Source organism: Bombus terrestris, chromosome 3 (genome assembly GCF_910591885.1).
Source record: "Bombus terrestris chromosome 3, iyBomTerr1.2, whole genome shotgun sequence".
Taxonomy (NCBI): Eukaryota; Metazoa; Arthropoda; class Insecta; order Hymenoptera; family Apidae; genus Bombus; species Bombus terrestris.
Genome location: NC_063271.1, coordinates 12,471,809 through 12,488,812, shown reverse-complemented (window position 1 = coordinate 12,488,812; position 17,004 = coordinate 12,471,809). Strand labels below are relative to the sequence as shown.

Sequence of the window (17,004 nt, the reverse complement as noted above, 5' to 3'; positions counted from 1 at the left end):
TCTTTGTTACTCCTGCCCACTTATTTTGTTTTCATTAAAATCGATCGTATTCCAGAAGTTTATGTTCGCGAAGTCGCTACTAGTTTCCATCTTTATGTTTTGCGGATTAGCTATATGAAGATATTGAAATTCTTTTTCATTGGGATCTAATGTTTGCCATTGAACATCGCCGGCACGTGGTTTACTATATTTTGAAATTTTTATTAAGAATATATTTAAACAGCAAATCGAGATAATTAAAGAAAAAGTAAAAATTTAAAGTAAAATACCCCTCTATAGCAAATGACGTGTAAAAATCGAGCAATATTTGTTGCATTTCCAAGTCATTCGGCCTCGAAACGTTTGAAATTCTAGTGTCAAGCACAAGAAATGCATCATCTCCATGGCTTACCCCTAATCCATCCGGTGAATTTAAGAGAAAAATATTAACTTAATAAATACTAATAAGGTTTAAGTTCAGAAATATATAGTATAATAATATGAAATAATAATAATATTAAAATTTATTAATACCATAATCACGAGATTATAAAGTAACTTACCAAAGTTCTTGGTAGAACCACCACTCACAATTTCACTACAACTATGCATAGATCTGTAACTGTAGTAATAAGTCCACACCGGACTTTTGTTAATTTTCGCTTTCAAAATGGCAGCTTTCTGAAAGTCAACGCTGAACATCCGATCACCTATCATATGTGTCACCGACAATGATGTGTTACTGTCAATAGGATTAGATCCCAAATAATACTTCCTAATTTTTTCCGCAACCTCTTTATGTTGATTAAGAGGAAGAGTATCGTTATAGTCAAGCAAATATGGCGCAATATTATCCCAGTCATCGTTCAACTGCTTCAACAGTTGATCATTACCAACGAATGCTACTCGGAAAAAACTATGTATTTTACGTGGCAGTACACATAGAATTAATACTACTATTGCATAAAATCAGACCTGCAGAGATGTATAATCCTTCCTCACTAACTACTCCAGAAATCCAGGGAACATCGTATGCTTCGCCACTAACGATAATATCGATTGGCGAACGAGTGATAAAAGGGTCGGGTCCATATTTGTCAACAACTGGTCCAAAAGGTGCATAAATATCAGGCTGTGATTAAAGATTCGAAACTTATATGAAAATAAATATAATTGTAATTGTACAATATCAAGATGAAAAAATAGTAACAATTCACCACTTCGCCAGTAGCTTGCGATAATATTCGCGCAGGGCGAGTTTGGAGACAATCGATCATTTCTTTTGTATTACGTGTTGGACATCCTAAAGTAGCTGCGAATCTTCTAGCCTTTTCAGGAGCATATTTTGTCTGTGCCCAAGGATCGAGTGCCACGCCACTTATCGATATTCCTCCTATATAAAATATAAGATATAAAATATACAATATAAAATATAGAATTTCTCTCATATTAACTCAACAATAATATAAAGAAAAATAACCACGTACTTTGGAAAAGACCAGCACTTAAGCGTGACAAATAATGATAATGGACGCTGCTTGCACCTGCACTCAAACCAAAAATAGTTATTTGGTTCGGATCGCCACCGAAACTTCTAATATGATTATGCACCCAACGCAAAGCCACGTTCTGATCTTTCAATCCCATATTTCCAGGTACTACACTGTCGCCGGTACTAAGAAAACCTTAAACAAACATATTTTCTGGATCTTGTTATAAGTATAACGTGTAAATACTTTTAGCTTTTCGTGATCAAAAAGTTCTACCAATTTGAGTAAACCAACAAAATCAATTAAAAATCAAGCGGCTTTTAAATTTATTACATTAGTTAAATCTTTTAAATTAGTAGTCAACTGGTACTATTAATACTAAACTTTTGGAATAAAACCTTTCCATTATTGTTCTTACCGAAGGATGCTAGACGATAATTAAACGTGACCAGGATAACATCACGGTCCATTACAAGCGTTTCGTTAACTTTGTTTCCGCTACCAAACTGATAAGCTCCTCCATGAATCCAAAACATCACTGGTAACAAGGATTCATTGCCATTCCTGAATGGTACATAAATATTCATATATAAGCAATCCTCACATCCCGTAACTTTGTCTCTATTTTGAGGGGTAGATAATACGACATATTGGGTGCAAACAGGACCTTTCTCCACAGCGGGTAACTCATTTATCCATTCTTGCACGGGCTGCGGTGGCTGTAATTTCACAATATTCTATTTAAGTATCACGTTTCGTTAATCAAAAGAATTTTAGTTTCTTGACATAATTTTCCACGATTGTTCTACGTACTTTGAACCTAAGGTTCCCAATGGGCGGTTGCGCATAGGGAATACCTTCGTACGCCTCGTATTTCCTACCATGTCGAGAAATCTTATAATATCCACGTATGTCCCCAAGAGACGTCTTGACTCTGGGTGCCTGCTCATTCTGCCACGAAAAGTTCACAAATCCCAGCAGGAGCAAAGCGATAACTGATAGTTCCATTGTGTTCCTTTTGAAATTACGTACATATCTGGTCGGTAGCAAGCGTTTTATAACCTCCACACAACTGCTGATAAGCATATGAAAATGCACTTTTTAAATTAACGATATACTTTTATCGATTTATCAATATGTAAAGCATGTACATGAATACATATATAAATAGTATAGTATAGTAGTATATCTCTAATATATAGTATATTTGTTATCAAAATATAGTATCAAAATATATTATACATAAATTGAACAATGATTGAGCAATTACCGATAAATGATTGAAACATTGTTCTGCCGTAATGCACAAGCCAAGAAATAAATACCACGGATACATAATCTTTCCTAAAGCGAGCATTTTCTCCTACTATCAGCATTTTTCCGGCTGGCAATGCATTCGCTGGAGTCAAGTCGCAATTTTGATGTGAAACTTTCACCGGAATTCGGCTAAGCACCGCACAATACTATTGGTGCAAGGTAAATATTTAGCGCTCGCATTCTGATGATGATATAAATACATCGGAAATATAAGAATTTTCGCTCTCTGTATTTGAAGTTGAGTAAACGAACATTCTATTCTAGTAGAAAATTGGAAAAAAGGCATAGCGAAATTATTGGGAAAAATTAAAAAATTTCTTAATATACACTTCATATATATATATGAAATTAAAACACGAATAGCGTAACATTTTTAAATCTTAAATACTTGCACTAAAAAAACGAAATATGAAGAAAATGATCCAACTACTCACTGTTAGAAAATATATATTAATTTAAATAAATTGCCTTGATTGGTTTTATTATCATTTACATTATTCAATCCGTGCATTCTGTAGATAACATATTTTCAAGATAACTTCCTAATTTTTAATGAGTTATTCATATAACAGTTCCGTTACAACTGCGCAATTAAATTCTAACTAAGAAATTAACATCATACTACTAAAGATTATACACGTGAAGAGATCCCACTATTACTTAAACTTTTATTGCAAATGTACGTTAATCTTTCTCACTTTTCTGAAAACTGACTTCGTACGAAATATCTAAAAATTTGTTTTGTATGCGAAAAGATATGGTTGAAGAACAGATCTTCACAATTTAATCGTCGTTAGAATAAACTAATTGCAATCTATTATTTTGTGCGAGGGATTTTAAATCAGATACGTAATTTAGATTGACAATATCGTAGCAGAAAACCGAACATTAATCGTAAGATCTGACTCATTCCTACATGAAACATGCATCAAATGTAATTTCAGACATAACTAATGTTATTCTATAATTAGTATTTTGCATATTCAACGGTAAATACGAAAACTTTTTGCATTTCATATAGAGTAATACTCAATAATATGTTATTAATTTAATCGTCACAGTTTTGCACGTTGGATTTACTGGATAACTTTCCAATTACTATTCATCTATTCTGCAACACCACTTTACTTTTATCTGTGACATGAAAAATTTCCATAATAAATTGCGAAAAGTACTTGTCATATTTACAATTAATAAATATTAATTAATATACTATTCATAAAAAAAATATGATAAAATATAGAAAAATAGATACTCCCGAAATGACAAATCACAATAAAGTATGTTAATTATTTACGTAACGCTAATAAATACTAACATACACTCATATTTAAAAATGCACAACACTAATGATACGATATCAGGTGCAATTGTGTTGATAACTGCTGTGCTGATGTATGACTATTACTGACTATTTCTGAGTAATCTAACTATCAGTTAATTAAAAAAATCACGATGAGAGAATATCACAGCAGAAAAATGATATAGATATATACAAATTATAACACTACAAAGTTAATTAAAAATTGAATTCTTTCTAATTAGACTTTACATATAAAGAAATACAATAAATTCCAACAAAATAATTTACAATAAACAAATTTTAAGAACAGTTATATAATCCTATAATTCACAACACTGCATCAAACGCGATCATCATTTCATCGCAACACTAATTCAAACCGAAGTCGGCACCTTTTTACAACGTTAATTCAAGTCAAAGTCAGCATTTTTTCGCCATTCTAACTTAGACCGATATTAACCAATCGCAACATTAATAACAAATCGCAATTTGCCCAATATAGTGGTGGACTAACAGATACATTAACTAAAACACAAACTACTATACTAAAAATATTTAAAAAATACTACAAATACAAATACTAAAAGCGAGCATAGTAACAAAGTAGTAAGAAAATAGCAATAATATGCAAATGAAATATACGTAAATAAAACCAGCTTAGATGCTAATACTTCACTAAGACGAGACAATGACATTTCGTGTCAAAACTTAGGATCGCTGTCTTCTAATTGCCTGCAATAACAAGCATCGCTATTTTCTGATTGATTGGAGCGGCATAATTTTGTCAATACTTGCATATAAATCTGTGCGTCGAATACATTGACTCCATCAACGAATTATGAAAGTTTTGAACTAAATATTGGGTTGTGACTTCAGTAAGTTCAGTTAAATTCAATATTTATCTTTATTTGGCCAAACTTATTTATGTTATAGCTCAATAATTATAAATAATTTTCAATATTTTGAATTTCTTTTTCTGAGTGAAATATGATGATATTTATATACATTAATAGATAATGAGAGCTTAAAACTTGAATTTTAATATACAGACATTTAGTAGATTGTTAATAATTTCGTTAAATATTAATGATATAATTAGAAGAAAACAGTTTCAGATTAATCCATCCATTCTCTCTTGATTACGTTCATGAATCTATTTTGTTTTCGTTAAAATGAATCGAATTCCAGAAGCTTTTACGCGCAAAATCCGTACTACTTTCCATCTTTATGTTTCTTGGGCTAGCTATATGTAGGTAACGAAAATTAGTATTATTAGGGTTTAATGGTGGCCATGCAACATGATCGACGCGTGGCATTCTGAAATGTTGAAAAATTCATCGTTAGAATGTAGATTTTTTAAAGAAAAAGTATGCATTATATTTGGGAAATATTTCAGATTTATTTACCCTTGTGCAGCAAAGGATGTATAGAAGTTGACTAATAGTTGCTGCATATTTAAATCTTCTGGTTTAGTAACATTTGAGATAAAAGACTCAAGTACAAGAAATATGTCATCGCCATGGCTTACTCCTACAAAATGACTACTCAATTAATTTAAACCATTTCAAATATTACATTTCTTTGCCAATTTAACTATAAAATACAAAACTTACCGAAATTTGCTGTCGAACCTTCACTCAAGATTTCACTAACACTGTGTGTTGCTCTGTAGCTGTAATAGTAGGTCCACACTGGGCTTTTGTTAATATTTGCTTGCAACCTGACAGCTTTCTCAAAATCAACGTCGAACAATCGATCACCCATCATTCTTATTATTTCCCAAATTGTGTTTTTGTTAATTGCTCTTGACCCCAGATAATAACTTTTAATTCTTTCTGCTACTTGTTTTTGCTGATCAATAGGTACAGTGTCATAGAAATCAAGTAAATATGGTGCAATATCATCCCAATAATCATTTAATTGCTTCAGCAGATTGTCCTTAGTAATAAATTCTGTACAAATGTAATGCAATGAATCAAAATAGTGTTAATATTTTTATGAAAATGAAATGAGACCTGCAGTAGTGTATAATCCTTCTGCGCTAACTACTCCAGATATCCAGGGAACATCGTATACTTCGCCACTAACGATAATATCGATTGGCGAACGAGTGATAAAAGGATTGAGTCCATATTTGTCAACAACTGGCCCGAAAGGCGTGAAGGGATTATACAGCCAATACTGTGATTAAAGATTCGAGCTTTATACAAAAAAATAAAAAAGAATACAGAAAGAAAGAATACAAAAAAATGGATATAATTGCAAGTAATTGTACGACATCAAGAACAAAGAATGGTAAAGAATTCACCATAAAGTCGCCAACAGCCTGCGATATAATTCGCGCAGGACGGCTTTGTAAACAATTGATCATTTTCTTCACTTTGTTTGACGAACATCCTACAAGAGCTGCCAATCTTCTAGCCTTCTTCGGGGCATGTTTCGTTTGTGGCCAAGGACTGAGTGCCACTCCACTTATCGATATTCCATCTACGTAAATTATAAAATAGAATGTGCCTCATATTAATTCGACGATAATACAAAGAAAGGTAATTACATACTTTGGAAAAGACCAGCACTTAAGCGTGACAAATAATGATAATGAACGCTGGCACTACCCGCACTCATGCCAAAGATAGTTATCTTCTGAGGATCGCCACCAAAATTACTGATATGATCATGCACCCAACGCAAAGCCTGGCTCTGATCTTTTAGTCCCATATTTCCAGGTACTACACTGTCTCCTGTACTAAGGAAACCTTAAACAAATACAATAATTAGTTTTAATTTTTTTCTAATTACTTGCTAATTGCTTTAATTACTAGCCACTGTACCGAATGGTCCTAAACGGTAATTAACCGCGACAAACACAATATCACGGTCCATTAAGAGTGTTTCGTCTGCTTCGTTTCCACTACCAAACTGGAAGGCGCCTCCATGAATCCAAAACATTACCGGTAACAAAGTACGGCTGCCATTCCTAATAGACGCGTAAATGTTAATATACAAACAATCCTCGCAACCCTTAACTTTGTCATCGTGTGATTCAAAAGCCATGATGTACTGTGTGCAAACTGAACTTTTCTTTATAGCGGGTAGTTCGCCTTCCCACGGTTTTACAGGTTGAGGTGGCTAAAAGTTCGTAGTACATTATTATTATTTTATTGCGTCATAGTGAATGAGATTTTATTTTCTTACAGACATTGTTCAACATACCTGGAACCTAAACTTTTTAACTGGAGGTTGCGCATAGGGGACGCCTTCGTAAGCTTCATATTTCCTGCCATGGCGAGATTCCTTATAGCAACCTCGAATTTTCCCCAGAGACGTATTGACTATTGGAGTCTGGTCATCTTGATGTGAAAAATTCACAAACGCTAAGAAAAGTGAAACGGTCGGTAGTTTCATCGTGTCCATTTTAAAACTGTTTTAAAACGCTCGGTGCGACGGTCAACCTTTTATTAGCTTTGCCATAACTTTCGATAAGCATGTGTGAATGTTTTTTCAAACCAGTACTGTATTTTCTGTATCGGTTATTAAAAAGAAGTAGGCATTAAAAAAATATATCTTTGGTGTAGATAATATTTTACAATAAAATCTTGTTAGATTTCAATACTGCGTATTTCAGTACTGCGTATAGATTCACTGAAAAATCATTGAACAGATATTTATAAATAACTTATGTACTATTTATTTTCTCAAACCTTTACAACGTAAACATATCTAAAGGTCTCTCTTATATGAGAAAAAATATATGGTTGCAGAACTGAAACATTATTAGTATAAATTAATTATAATAAATCCATTACGAGTTCGACTGAAACTTAAATCAAAAGACAAACCTACTTACATTGCAGATTGGTAATACTATAGGAAAAAATCGAACGAATAATTAAAGTGGATAAAGCGATAGATGTAAGAGCTGAATAATTCGTGCATTCAACATAAAAATAAAGCTTCAATTTCAATTGAACCTATATCTTTCTCAACCTATCTCCATAACTGATATTACGTGACAGGCATGTTTTTCTTTTTACATCTTCAAATGCAAAAGTTTAAAAAATACGAACTCTAAATGTTAGAATTTAAATGCGAATAAACATTGAAAGACAACATATTATCAGGAAAGATTAGTATAATTGCACATTACTGTAATCGGAAATATCCAGAAATCCAAGATAACGTACATGGAATATCGAAGAAGTATCTATAAAATATCCATTAGTTTCAAAACATCTTGTTTTATTTCATATTGATACAGACCAATGTCAAATGTAGTTTTTTCTCCTTGTAATTATCTTTGACTTTTTAAATTATAAATAAGAAGATTTAACAAATTAAACGGTAATATACATATGAATATTGGAAGAACTAATCTATGTTATTATGAAAATATGCATATTTTTCTGAATGATTCAATGTAAATATCTATAGGACTACTTCGTTATTTAGAGTTATAAATATATTTGTATCACCATGTTTGTTTATAAAATCAAATTTATTAATAATGTATTAATATAAAATATGTTCTTTATGACTAAAAGATAAGACATTATACATATGTATATTTACTTTACTTCTTCCTTTACTAAAATTATTCAGGAAACCATTAATTTTCCTGAGCATTTATTGTATCCCAAAAGCTCTTTTGCGCAAAATTTCCATTAGATTCCATTTTCACATTTTTTGCATCAGCTATATGTAAGTAATGAAGATTATCCTCGCCAGATTTTAATGAGTGCCATTTAACATCACCGACACGTGGTTTTCTAATATAATTACAAAGTCTTTGTCAACGTGATATTCAAACAATAAAAATTAATCATACATAAATTGTATTTCCAAACTCATACATACCCTTCAATAGCAAAAGAAGTGTAAAAATCAAGTAAAAGTTGCTGCATTGCTAGGTCTTCTGAATTTGTTATATTCGAAGCGTCTTTATTAATCACAAGATGAATATCATCTCCATGGCCTACCCCTGTTATTCATGTATTCTACATACATATATTACTCCACACATTTTTTCTCCGCTGTTATAATAGAACTTTACTTATTTGAACTCATTAAAGATGTACATCTCATATAATAAGAGTTCATTTCGGAGATATTTATTCACAAACTTCTTCTTTATTAATTTATTAATTTTTGTTCACTATAAGTCTACTGCTAGTTTTCATAGAATAATATACTCTATTTATTAATATAAAAAGGTGTTCCAATAAATGAAGTTCAGATAAATGAAGTTCTATTGTAATTATAGTAAATGGCGCAACAAAATTACCGAGTTTATTCGTGAAGCTAAGGTCTTCTTTAATTTTGTATGTATAGTAATAACTCCACACTGGATTTTTGTTAACTTTGGCGTGTAACTTAACAGCTGTCGCCATGCCAACACCATATGATCGGTCGCTGAGCATTTGTATCAGTGGCGTCACTGTATTACGATCAATTTTTTTTGATCCCAAATAATACTTTCTGATTTTTTCCGCCAGTTGTTTATGCTCGCAAAGCGGAACAGTATCGTTATAATTAAGCAGGTATGGCGCGATATCGTCCCAATTATCATTTAGTTCTTTCAATAATTCATCGTCTTCAACAAAATCTGTGCAAGTAAAACTCTTATTTGGATAATATTTTAATAATATTAATAATTTCAATAATATTACTGTTACACGAAATCAGACCTGCAGCTTGAAATATTCCATCTTCGCCAACGACTCCAGTAATCCAGGGAACATCTTGAACCTCACCTGAAGTGATAATTTCAATTGGAGAACGACTAATGAAAGGACTCGATCCTTGCTTCTCCACAACTGGTCCGAAAGGACTAGCAGGATTGTTCAACCAAACCTATGTAACGGATTTTGTGATAATAATATCACATCTATGATACGTATAATCTATTTCGATTACAAAACGCAAATTAAAAACTACAGAGAAAGAACATCACAATAATTTCTATAATACATGTACCTAGTATAATATAAATACATAGTATCAACAAAAAGTTCAGTCGTAAACGCGTTAAACAGATAAAATTTCAATCTTGAAACTATACAATTTACCAGAAGCTTGTCGACGTTTTGTGATATGAGTCGTGATGGACGCTTTTTTAAACAAGCAATCATTTTACTGCTACTATCTGTTGGGCATCCCACTGCCGCTGCCAATTTTTTAGCTTTCTCTGGAGCTCGTTTTGTTTGTGCCCTAGGATTAAGTGCTGTACCACTTATAGATATACCTCCTAGGTAGTAGAAATTGCAAGAAAAGATAAGTATCATACAGTGATATGAAAATTAAAGACTAGTACAATTATAAAGCATCTTTGGTCTGAATGAATAGCGCGCTGTTATTTATTGAGCTATCGCGCCAAAAATTTAAAAATTCAACTGTTCAAATTAAAGTTACTCTATCAAATCAAACAACCTCATTATGAAAATTTTTGCCAATAATTCAAAAAATAATAGTCTGTATACGTTTAAGTTGAACATATTGTATACATACATATATACTTAATAAACTTACTTTGGAATAGACCAGCACTCAAAGGTGACAGACAGTGATAATGAACGCTCATGCCTCCCGAACTGAAACCGATTAAAGTTACATCTTTCGGATTACCTCCAAAGTTCTCAATATTGTCGGATACCCAGCGCAGTGCCATGCTTTGATCCTTTAATCCCATATTTCCAGATACTACATTATCTCCCGTACTAAGGAAACCTTAGGACGAAATACTGAATGTAATTTGAACCGCCAAAAAATATCTTTCATAATTTACTATTCTTACCGAAAGGTCCTACACGAAAATTAAACGTAACCAATACAATACTCTTATCCATTAAATGACTCTCGTTTAGATCATTTCCAGTACCAAATTGGTAGGCTCCTCCATGAATCCAAAACATTACTGGTAATAAAGTCTTACTATTATTTCTAACTGATACATAAATGTTCATGTACAAGCAATCTTCACAGCCTGAAACTGTATCTCCGTCTGCACCAGGCTTAGTACGATGCTGTATACAAATGGAACCCTTTTTCTTTGCAGGTAATTCATGTTCCCATTTCTGCACTGGTTTGGGTGGCTGTAAATTCACGAAGTACTTAAAATATTGACAAATATTCTATTATGATATACATATATTTTATTATGCTATATACGTATATACTATATTATATAAAGTGATAGTTGAAAGTGTAGTATGTATTTTGATATTAATTTATGTGAACGTTATCGTTGTACGTACTTCGAACCGAAGTTCTCCAACAGGAATTTCTGCATAGGGGATACCTTCGTAAGCCTCGTAGGTTTTCCCAGATCGAGACTTTTTATAATAACCACTAACGCTTCCTAAAACTGTTTTGGCTTTTGGAATTTGTTCATGTTGTAACGAGAGATTTGTAAATTCGAGGAGGAGAAATATCACTGATAACTTTATTGTGCTCATTTTAATGTTATACACAAGTAATACGAATATCCGTCTTTTATAGCATTTCTCACGATTTTTCAGCTGAATGTGAATATACGCGCAAATGTGTAATATAAATATTCTTAATCTCGTGTTCGTTAATCAACTGTTAAAACAGCTGCAAAAACGTTATGTCGGACGTAAATATCTGTCTTTTTTTTTTTTTTTTTTAAGATAGAAACTTCACGTTTTTAAGAGTGAAGCATATGTATGTTAAGGAAAATTTTAGTTCTAACTAATTATAAAATAGATATACACATTCTGTATATTGTTAAAATTTTTCGCGATTCACTTGAATCGTTCACTTTTCTCTTCCGGTTCTTTTTTGTCTTTTTTCAGGATGATATTCTTTCACTGGTGAAAAACTATCACTATAAAATTTGGGGTTTGCCAAACAACAACAAAGCGAGTGTAGAAGAATTTGAAATTGTGTAATGGGTGCTATTTTATAACTCTTACTCTATTTCTGTTTTATCGCTATGATCTAATGGAAAATCGTAGAAGCATTTTTCTTCGAGTATTTTTAATTGTAAAGGGGTATAATAAATAAATATGTATAGAATATGTTTGGAGTTAATGAATTTTATCGTAGTTTTTTCGCGATTCATTTGAATTGTTACAATCCCTAACTACACATTGATTGATTCTAAGAAGAACTTGAAATTTTATTTTATTACTATAATTATACTGTAACGAACTGTAACGAACAATTTTAGAAGATCTAGTATTTTTAAAAGAATTTGTCAAGTAGATACATTTGAAAAACATGTTGGTGCCTCTATATCTGAATTCAATTCAACAGAAAAATGAAGCAACCTAGACTAATTTTTTTCTAATTTTATAACGAATCATTCAGCAACAAAATTTGCTTATTTTATTTTGAAATCATATTTTAAAATCACGTTTTAAAATTCTGTGTAAACATGCTTCTCTTTAGAAGTTCTCTTTAAAAATCTAATCACCAGAATCGTTCTTAAAAGTTGCTCAGATCACTGATAAATCTTCCTTAGGTTTAAGATTTTAATCCTCAATTGATATCTACACCTACGATGGTTTGGATGAAGTTATTTAATTCTAGAATACTCCAGTCTTATTTATACTTTACTCAATACCAAAAGTACTTATTATTAATTACACTTCCCAATTATATCTGAATTATATTTCACTAATGTAATATACCATAGATGCATTGATATGACACCTAGTCAGAGTCGGAGCCAATTAGCTCGTATTACTTGCCATATAATTAATAATTATACCAGTTATACAGCTAATTGTTTCACTGTATAGTGATACAATTAGTAATTATATATCAAATAATAATGATTTCCAGGTCTTACCACGAGGAGGTGCTGCGAATGGAGACCCACCCTATCCGCGACCCATCCACCCTCCTTTTGCAAAACAAAATTTTAATAATCCATCATCAAATAAATGCTCCTTTTGGTGTGTGTTTGCATAATGCTCAAAACAAACAGCAAAAGGAGCTTTAAGAAGAAAAACCGACGCAAGAACTAGAAACCTGACTAGGATTCATGAAAACGTGAAATCTAAAAATTAAATTAAATCTTAAGAGTTAAACGAAAAGAACAAGAGAATAAGATGAAATATGCGCCATATATAATTAACTAATACATAATATGTACATTCTACAATGCCATGCTTTTACACTACCATACCATACTTCTTACTACCTATACTTCTACCTATTTACTACCTGCATCTTAACCCATTTACTTAGATTACAACCTCAACTTCAATCTACCTAACCATAAATCACATTTACATAAAAATCTAAATATTTGCTTACTCTCTATGTAAGTAATAATCTAAATGTAATAAAGGGAAAGGGAAGGGGTATTGTAATGGAGTATGATGAGAGATGACCACAAAAGATCCTGAAACAAACTCAATCTGCGAAAGGTTAGTAAAATTCTATAAAATATATATAATTACTCCCTGATTGATATAAGGATATAATTAGTTATTATTATTATTATATTATTAGTTATATAATAATAATTTCATAATATTAGTTTCTTTCTTTCCTTTGTTCACTTCCTTTATTTCTCTCATTCTTTTTAGCCTTAAGCATACCACATATTTAAGATGCTATGAAATATTCAAATATGTTTTAGTATATTTAAAAAATAAATTTGAAACACACTCATTTACTGGTGGATTTGATATATAAAAGAAACAGGTATCTCTAAAACGAGAACATTTTATACATGAAAATGGTCAATTATAGATCAAATTACTATTGATTAAATTTTAGCAAAATTCGAGAATCATTTGTATCTTTTTAATCGAAACTAGGGTTACGTTGGACAAGAATTTTAAGTAATTGAATTTAAACTGAATTAAAACTTGAAAATTTCATTTGAAATAACTAAGATGAGAGAAAACCCGATTATTATAAAATCACTTGCTTTGTCTCTTAATTTTTAGCAGAATCTGTTATTTCCTACAAGATAGTAATTCGCAACATAGTGAACCGAAAGATATGCGCATAAATTATTTTTTGGTTAGAAACGTGACGATGATCGTGAATGAACTTTTGCTTCATGCAAATGAAATTCAAATATTTGTAAAATTCTACATTACTGTTAAAAGATTGAAAATATTGCGGTCAAAAAAATTCTAAAAGTTATGGTTTTAAGAACGAACAATCACCAGCATTAATTCTAATAGTAATGAATTAAATTTAAAAAAATATTTCAAGCCTTCATAGCAACATTAAGATATTTCATTATAATATTTTGTTAGGCACGAAATCGCTGCGTATATATATCGTGTATGAAATTGTATATATATGTCGGATGCACGTCAGGATTGTGGGTGGGGGTGTTCGGTGTATCTTCGTTGGAATTAGCCATAGGTGCGGTGTAACAATGGTTGAGTTTATTGACACAAATTAGAGAGATTTGCAGCGTCGACAGATAATCGCAAGGTTTCGATATTCGCGGTACTATGACAATGGTCTCGGCTCCGGCAACGTTTCCGCGGTCAACGGATACTGGACTTTACCCTTCGTTTGCGTCTAAGTTACACTATATGTTAGAGCACGGGGCAATTATTTCGTATACGAAAGACAGGTCGATTACTGATGAGATCGCACTAGAGAGAGTCTCTCCGTCGCGGTGATGCTGTCGAAGAAAACTATGATGGGTGTGCCTAAGGGCACGAGATCATCGGATTCGCGGAGAGAAGTCTTCGCTCGAAGGGTGAGGGAAATTGACGTTGCTGTTAATTGGTCAATTTCCATGTTGGTGGTTAGAGAAAGATATTAGCTGTCCTTGGGGAAAGTTGCTAGCGAGAAGCGTCGTTCGTGGAAGGATAGATTTCTCTTATCTTCCCGTAGTTGGGGCACGTGCCATTTGTCTATTTGAGAGACTTTGTGTAATTGAAATTTAATATTCGTAGCGGGTCCTCGCCCAGCTAAACATATACTGTGAAGATGCGTTGGCATCTGGCAATCGTCTTACCCGAAGGACAAAGTCTGCGTGTGGCGAGCCACGGGACAGAAATCGTTGAAATGTTTACCGTCGTGCCCCGTCCCAAGTATTTCTTTTAAGGAGAGCTATAGAATTACTTCATGCCTTTGTTAGACAAAACGTTCATCCCTTGACCGCGACTACGTTCGGCGACCGGTTGTCACCTCGAGCCCGAGCTCACTATCATAAATTTCGAATAAGTACAGTCGGATCGAATTACAACAGTTTCTTAGTGCGGCTATGATGAAATCTGGGTTACAGCGCTAAAGGGGTCCTCCCACCGCTCCAAAGGGGAGGCTCCGGTGTTCTTTCATCTCCGACACGGCCATTCTGACTATCACACGTCCTCGGGTGGATCCTGGAGGCTTAATTTACTGTCCAAATAGGTCAAGGGCCCAGGTTAACAACAGAAATTTCGATCGGACGTTCAATGATAAAGTAGGGAAGAAAAAAAACACAAAAGTCAGTAGCATTATGATTGGTATTCAAAGCGCCAGTTGCATTTTGTGAGTTACCAGTCAGACCGTAATGACATGACAGATCATTTTCGATTTCGTACACGGACGAGTCTCAGTTTGTTGGATCATATTACCGCACTGGGCGTGTGTGGAGACACTGAGTGCGGGTGCATTGACGTAATAGGTGTGTATGAAGACACTGAATGCGAGTGCAGTGTATGGAGACACTGAACACGAGTGCATTGATGTAATAGGCGTGTATGGAGACACTGAATGCTAGTGTGTGGTCACACTAGGCTTATGTGGAAATATCGAATGCTAGTGTGTGGTCGCACTAGGCTTGTGTGGAAATATCGAATGCTAGTGTGTGGTCGCACTAGGCTGGTGTGCTAGTGTATGGTAACACTAGGCTTGTGTGCTAGTGTATGGTAACACTAGGCTTGTGTGCTAGTGTATGGTAACACTAGGCTTGTGTGTGGAAACACTATGTTACATGTCATAGTCATAGTGTTAATGATCCTCTGAGATCGGTGTAGTCATATCGTCATTGTCACTGCCATTGTCATCACTACAGACGTCCAACTCAGCAGGAACGCAACTATTCGGCATTTTTCTTAATCTGTCATGACTGTATTTATACGATCGTTTGCCATCTAATGTCTTTAAAGTATATCTATCCCCTTCCAAAATCTCTGCTATTACGAATGGACCCTTGAATTTTGGCTCTAGCTTGGTTTGGTTTCTTTCCTCGATTTTGCGCAATACGAAATCACCGACATTAAACCTAACCATTTTAGCTTTGGTGTTATCGAATCTTTCTTTGTCGTGTTTGGCGCTACTTGCTATATTTTTTGTCGCCTGTTGTCTTACATCGGAGATATCTATTTCTCTTTCTTCAACGCTATCAGGTAGTAACAAGTCGTACGGTCTTGCTGTCCTACCGATTAGTAGTTCCAGTGGGCTCGCTTTAGTCACGCGGTTGGTGGTGCAATTCAGGGCCAATTGTATCTCCCCAATCGCGTCTTGCCATGATCGACCGGTCGTCTCTACTACCGTGAACATATTTTTCAACGTACTCATAACACGCTCTACCTGCCCGTTGGCTCTACTAGCACCGGTCGCTATCAAGTGGACTTTAATTTGTTTGTTTTCACAGAACTCCTGAAATTCCTTGCCCGTAAAACATCTACCCTGATCTGCTATTATCCGGCAGGGACTGCCGAATAAAAATATAGCGGACTTGAGAGCTTCGATGGTGTTAAAGGAGTTTATCTTACGGGTATGATGTAAGTGTACAAACTTCGTGAAAGCATCGACCAAAACAATGACATATTCCTTGGAATCCTTTTTACCGCTTAGCTTGCCCGTTATGTCCATGTGGACCGTATGCCAAGGTATGCTGGTCTTAGGTATAGGATGTAGCTCGGCCTGGATCTTACCCGAGCTTGCCTTCGAAACTCTACAGGCATGACAGTTCTCTACGAATTT

The 17,004-nt window shown here is 33.6% G+C and overlaps 2 protein-coding genes across 2 annotated transcripts; both read right to left on the bottom strand.

Annotated features, from left to right (window-relative positions):
- Positions 1 to 6: 6 nt before the first annotated feature.
- LOC100652071 (venom carboxylesterase-6) lies at positions 7 to 2,477 on the bottom strand. The gene is made up of 8 exons (XM_048414731.1): positions 2,283 to 2,477; positions 1,888 to 2,188; positions 1,467 to 1,664; positions 1,197 to 1,372; positions 955 to 1,111; positions 543 to 881; positions 270 to 429; positions 7 to 184 (listed from the first exon to the last, which is right to left on the bottom strand). Exons 1-8 carry the CDS (start codon positions 2,475 to 2,477, stop codon positions 7 to 9), a joined length of 1,704 nt encoding a protein of 567 aa, XP_048270688.1.
- A 2,492-nt stretch (positions 2,478 to 4,969) lies between these two features.
- LOC100652311 (venom carboxylesterase-6) lies at positions 4,970 to 13,823 on the bottom strand. The gene is made up of 16 exons (XM_003394629.4): positions 11,340 to 13,823; positions 10,880 to 11,177; positions 10,615 to 10,812; positions 10,155 to 10,333; positions 9,774 to 9,939; positions 9,371 to 9,691; positions 8,944 to 9,067; positions 8,699 to 8,855; positions 7,303 to 7,515; positions 6,921 to 7,218; positions 6,648 to 6,845; positions 6,398 to 6,576; positions 6,105 to 6,270; positions 5,703 to 6,041; positions 5,496 to 5,619; positions 4,970 to 5,406 (listed from the first exon to the last, which is right to left on the bottom strand). The coding sequence occupies exons 1-16, from the start codon at positions 11,538 to 11,540 to the stop codon at positions 5,235 to 5,237; spliced, it is 3,333 nt and encodes a 1,110-aa protein (XP_003394677.2). The 5' UTR covers positions 11,541 to 13,823; the 3' UTR covers positions 4,970 to 5,234.
- Between the last annotated feature and the right edge of the window lie 3,181 nt (positions 13,824 to 17,004).

What these genes read in the sequence shown, in the direction of transcription:
- LOC100652071 (XM_048414731.1), bottom strand. Translation starts at nt 2,477, where the DNA reads ATGGAACTATCAGTTATCGCTTTGCTCCTGCTGGGATTTGTGAACTTT. An exon ending in AGGATTATACATCTCTGCAG is followed by an intron (nt 882 to 954) that starts GTCTGATTTTAT and finishes TTTTCCGAGTAG; the next exon opens with CATTCGTTGGTAATGATCAA. An exon ending in TGGTTCTACCAAGAACTTTG is followed by an intron (nt 430 to 542) that starts GTAAGTTACTTT and finishes GTATTTATTAAG; the next exon opens with TTAATATTTTTCTCTTAAAT.
- LOC100652311 (XM_003394629.4), bottom strand. Translation starts at nt 11,540, where the DNA reads ATGAGCACAATAAAGTTATCAGTGATATTTCTCCTCCTCGAATTTACA. An exon ending in AGGATTATACACTACTGCAG is followed by an intron (nt 6,042 to 6,104) that starts GTCTCATTTCAT and finishes ACATTTGTACAG; the next exon opens with AATTTATTACTAAGGACAAT. An exon ending in ACATCCTTTGCTGCACAAGG is followed by an intron (nt 5,407 to 5,495) that starts GTAAATAAATCT and finishes TCAACATTTCAG; the next exon opens with AATGCCACGCGTCGATCATG.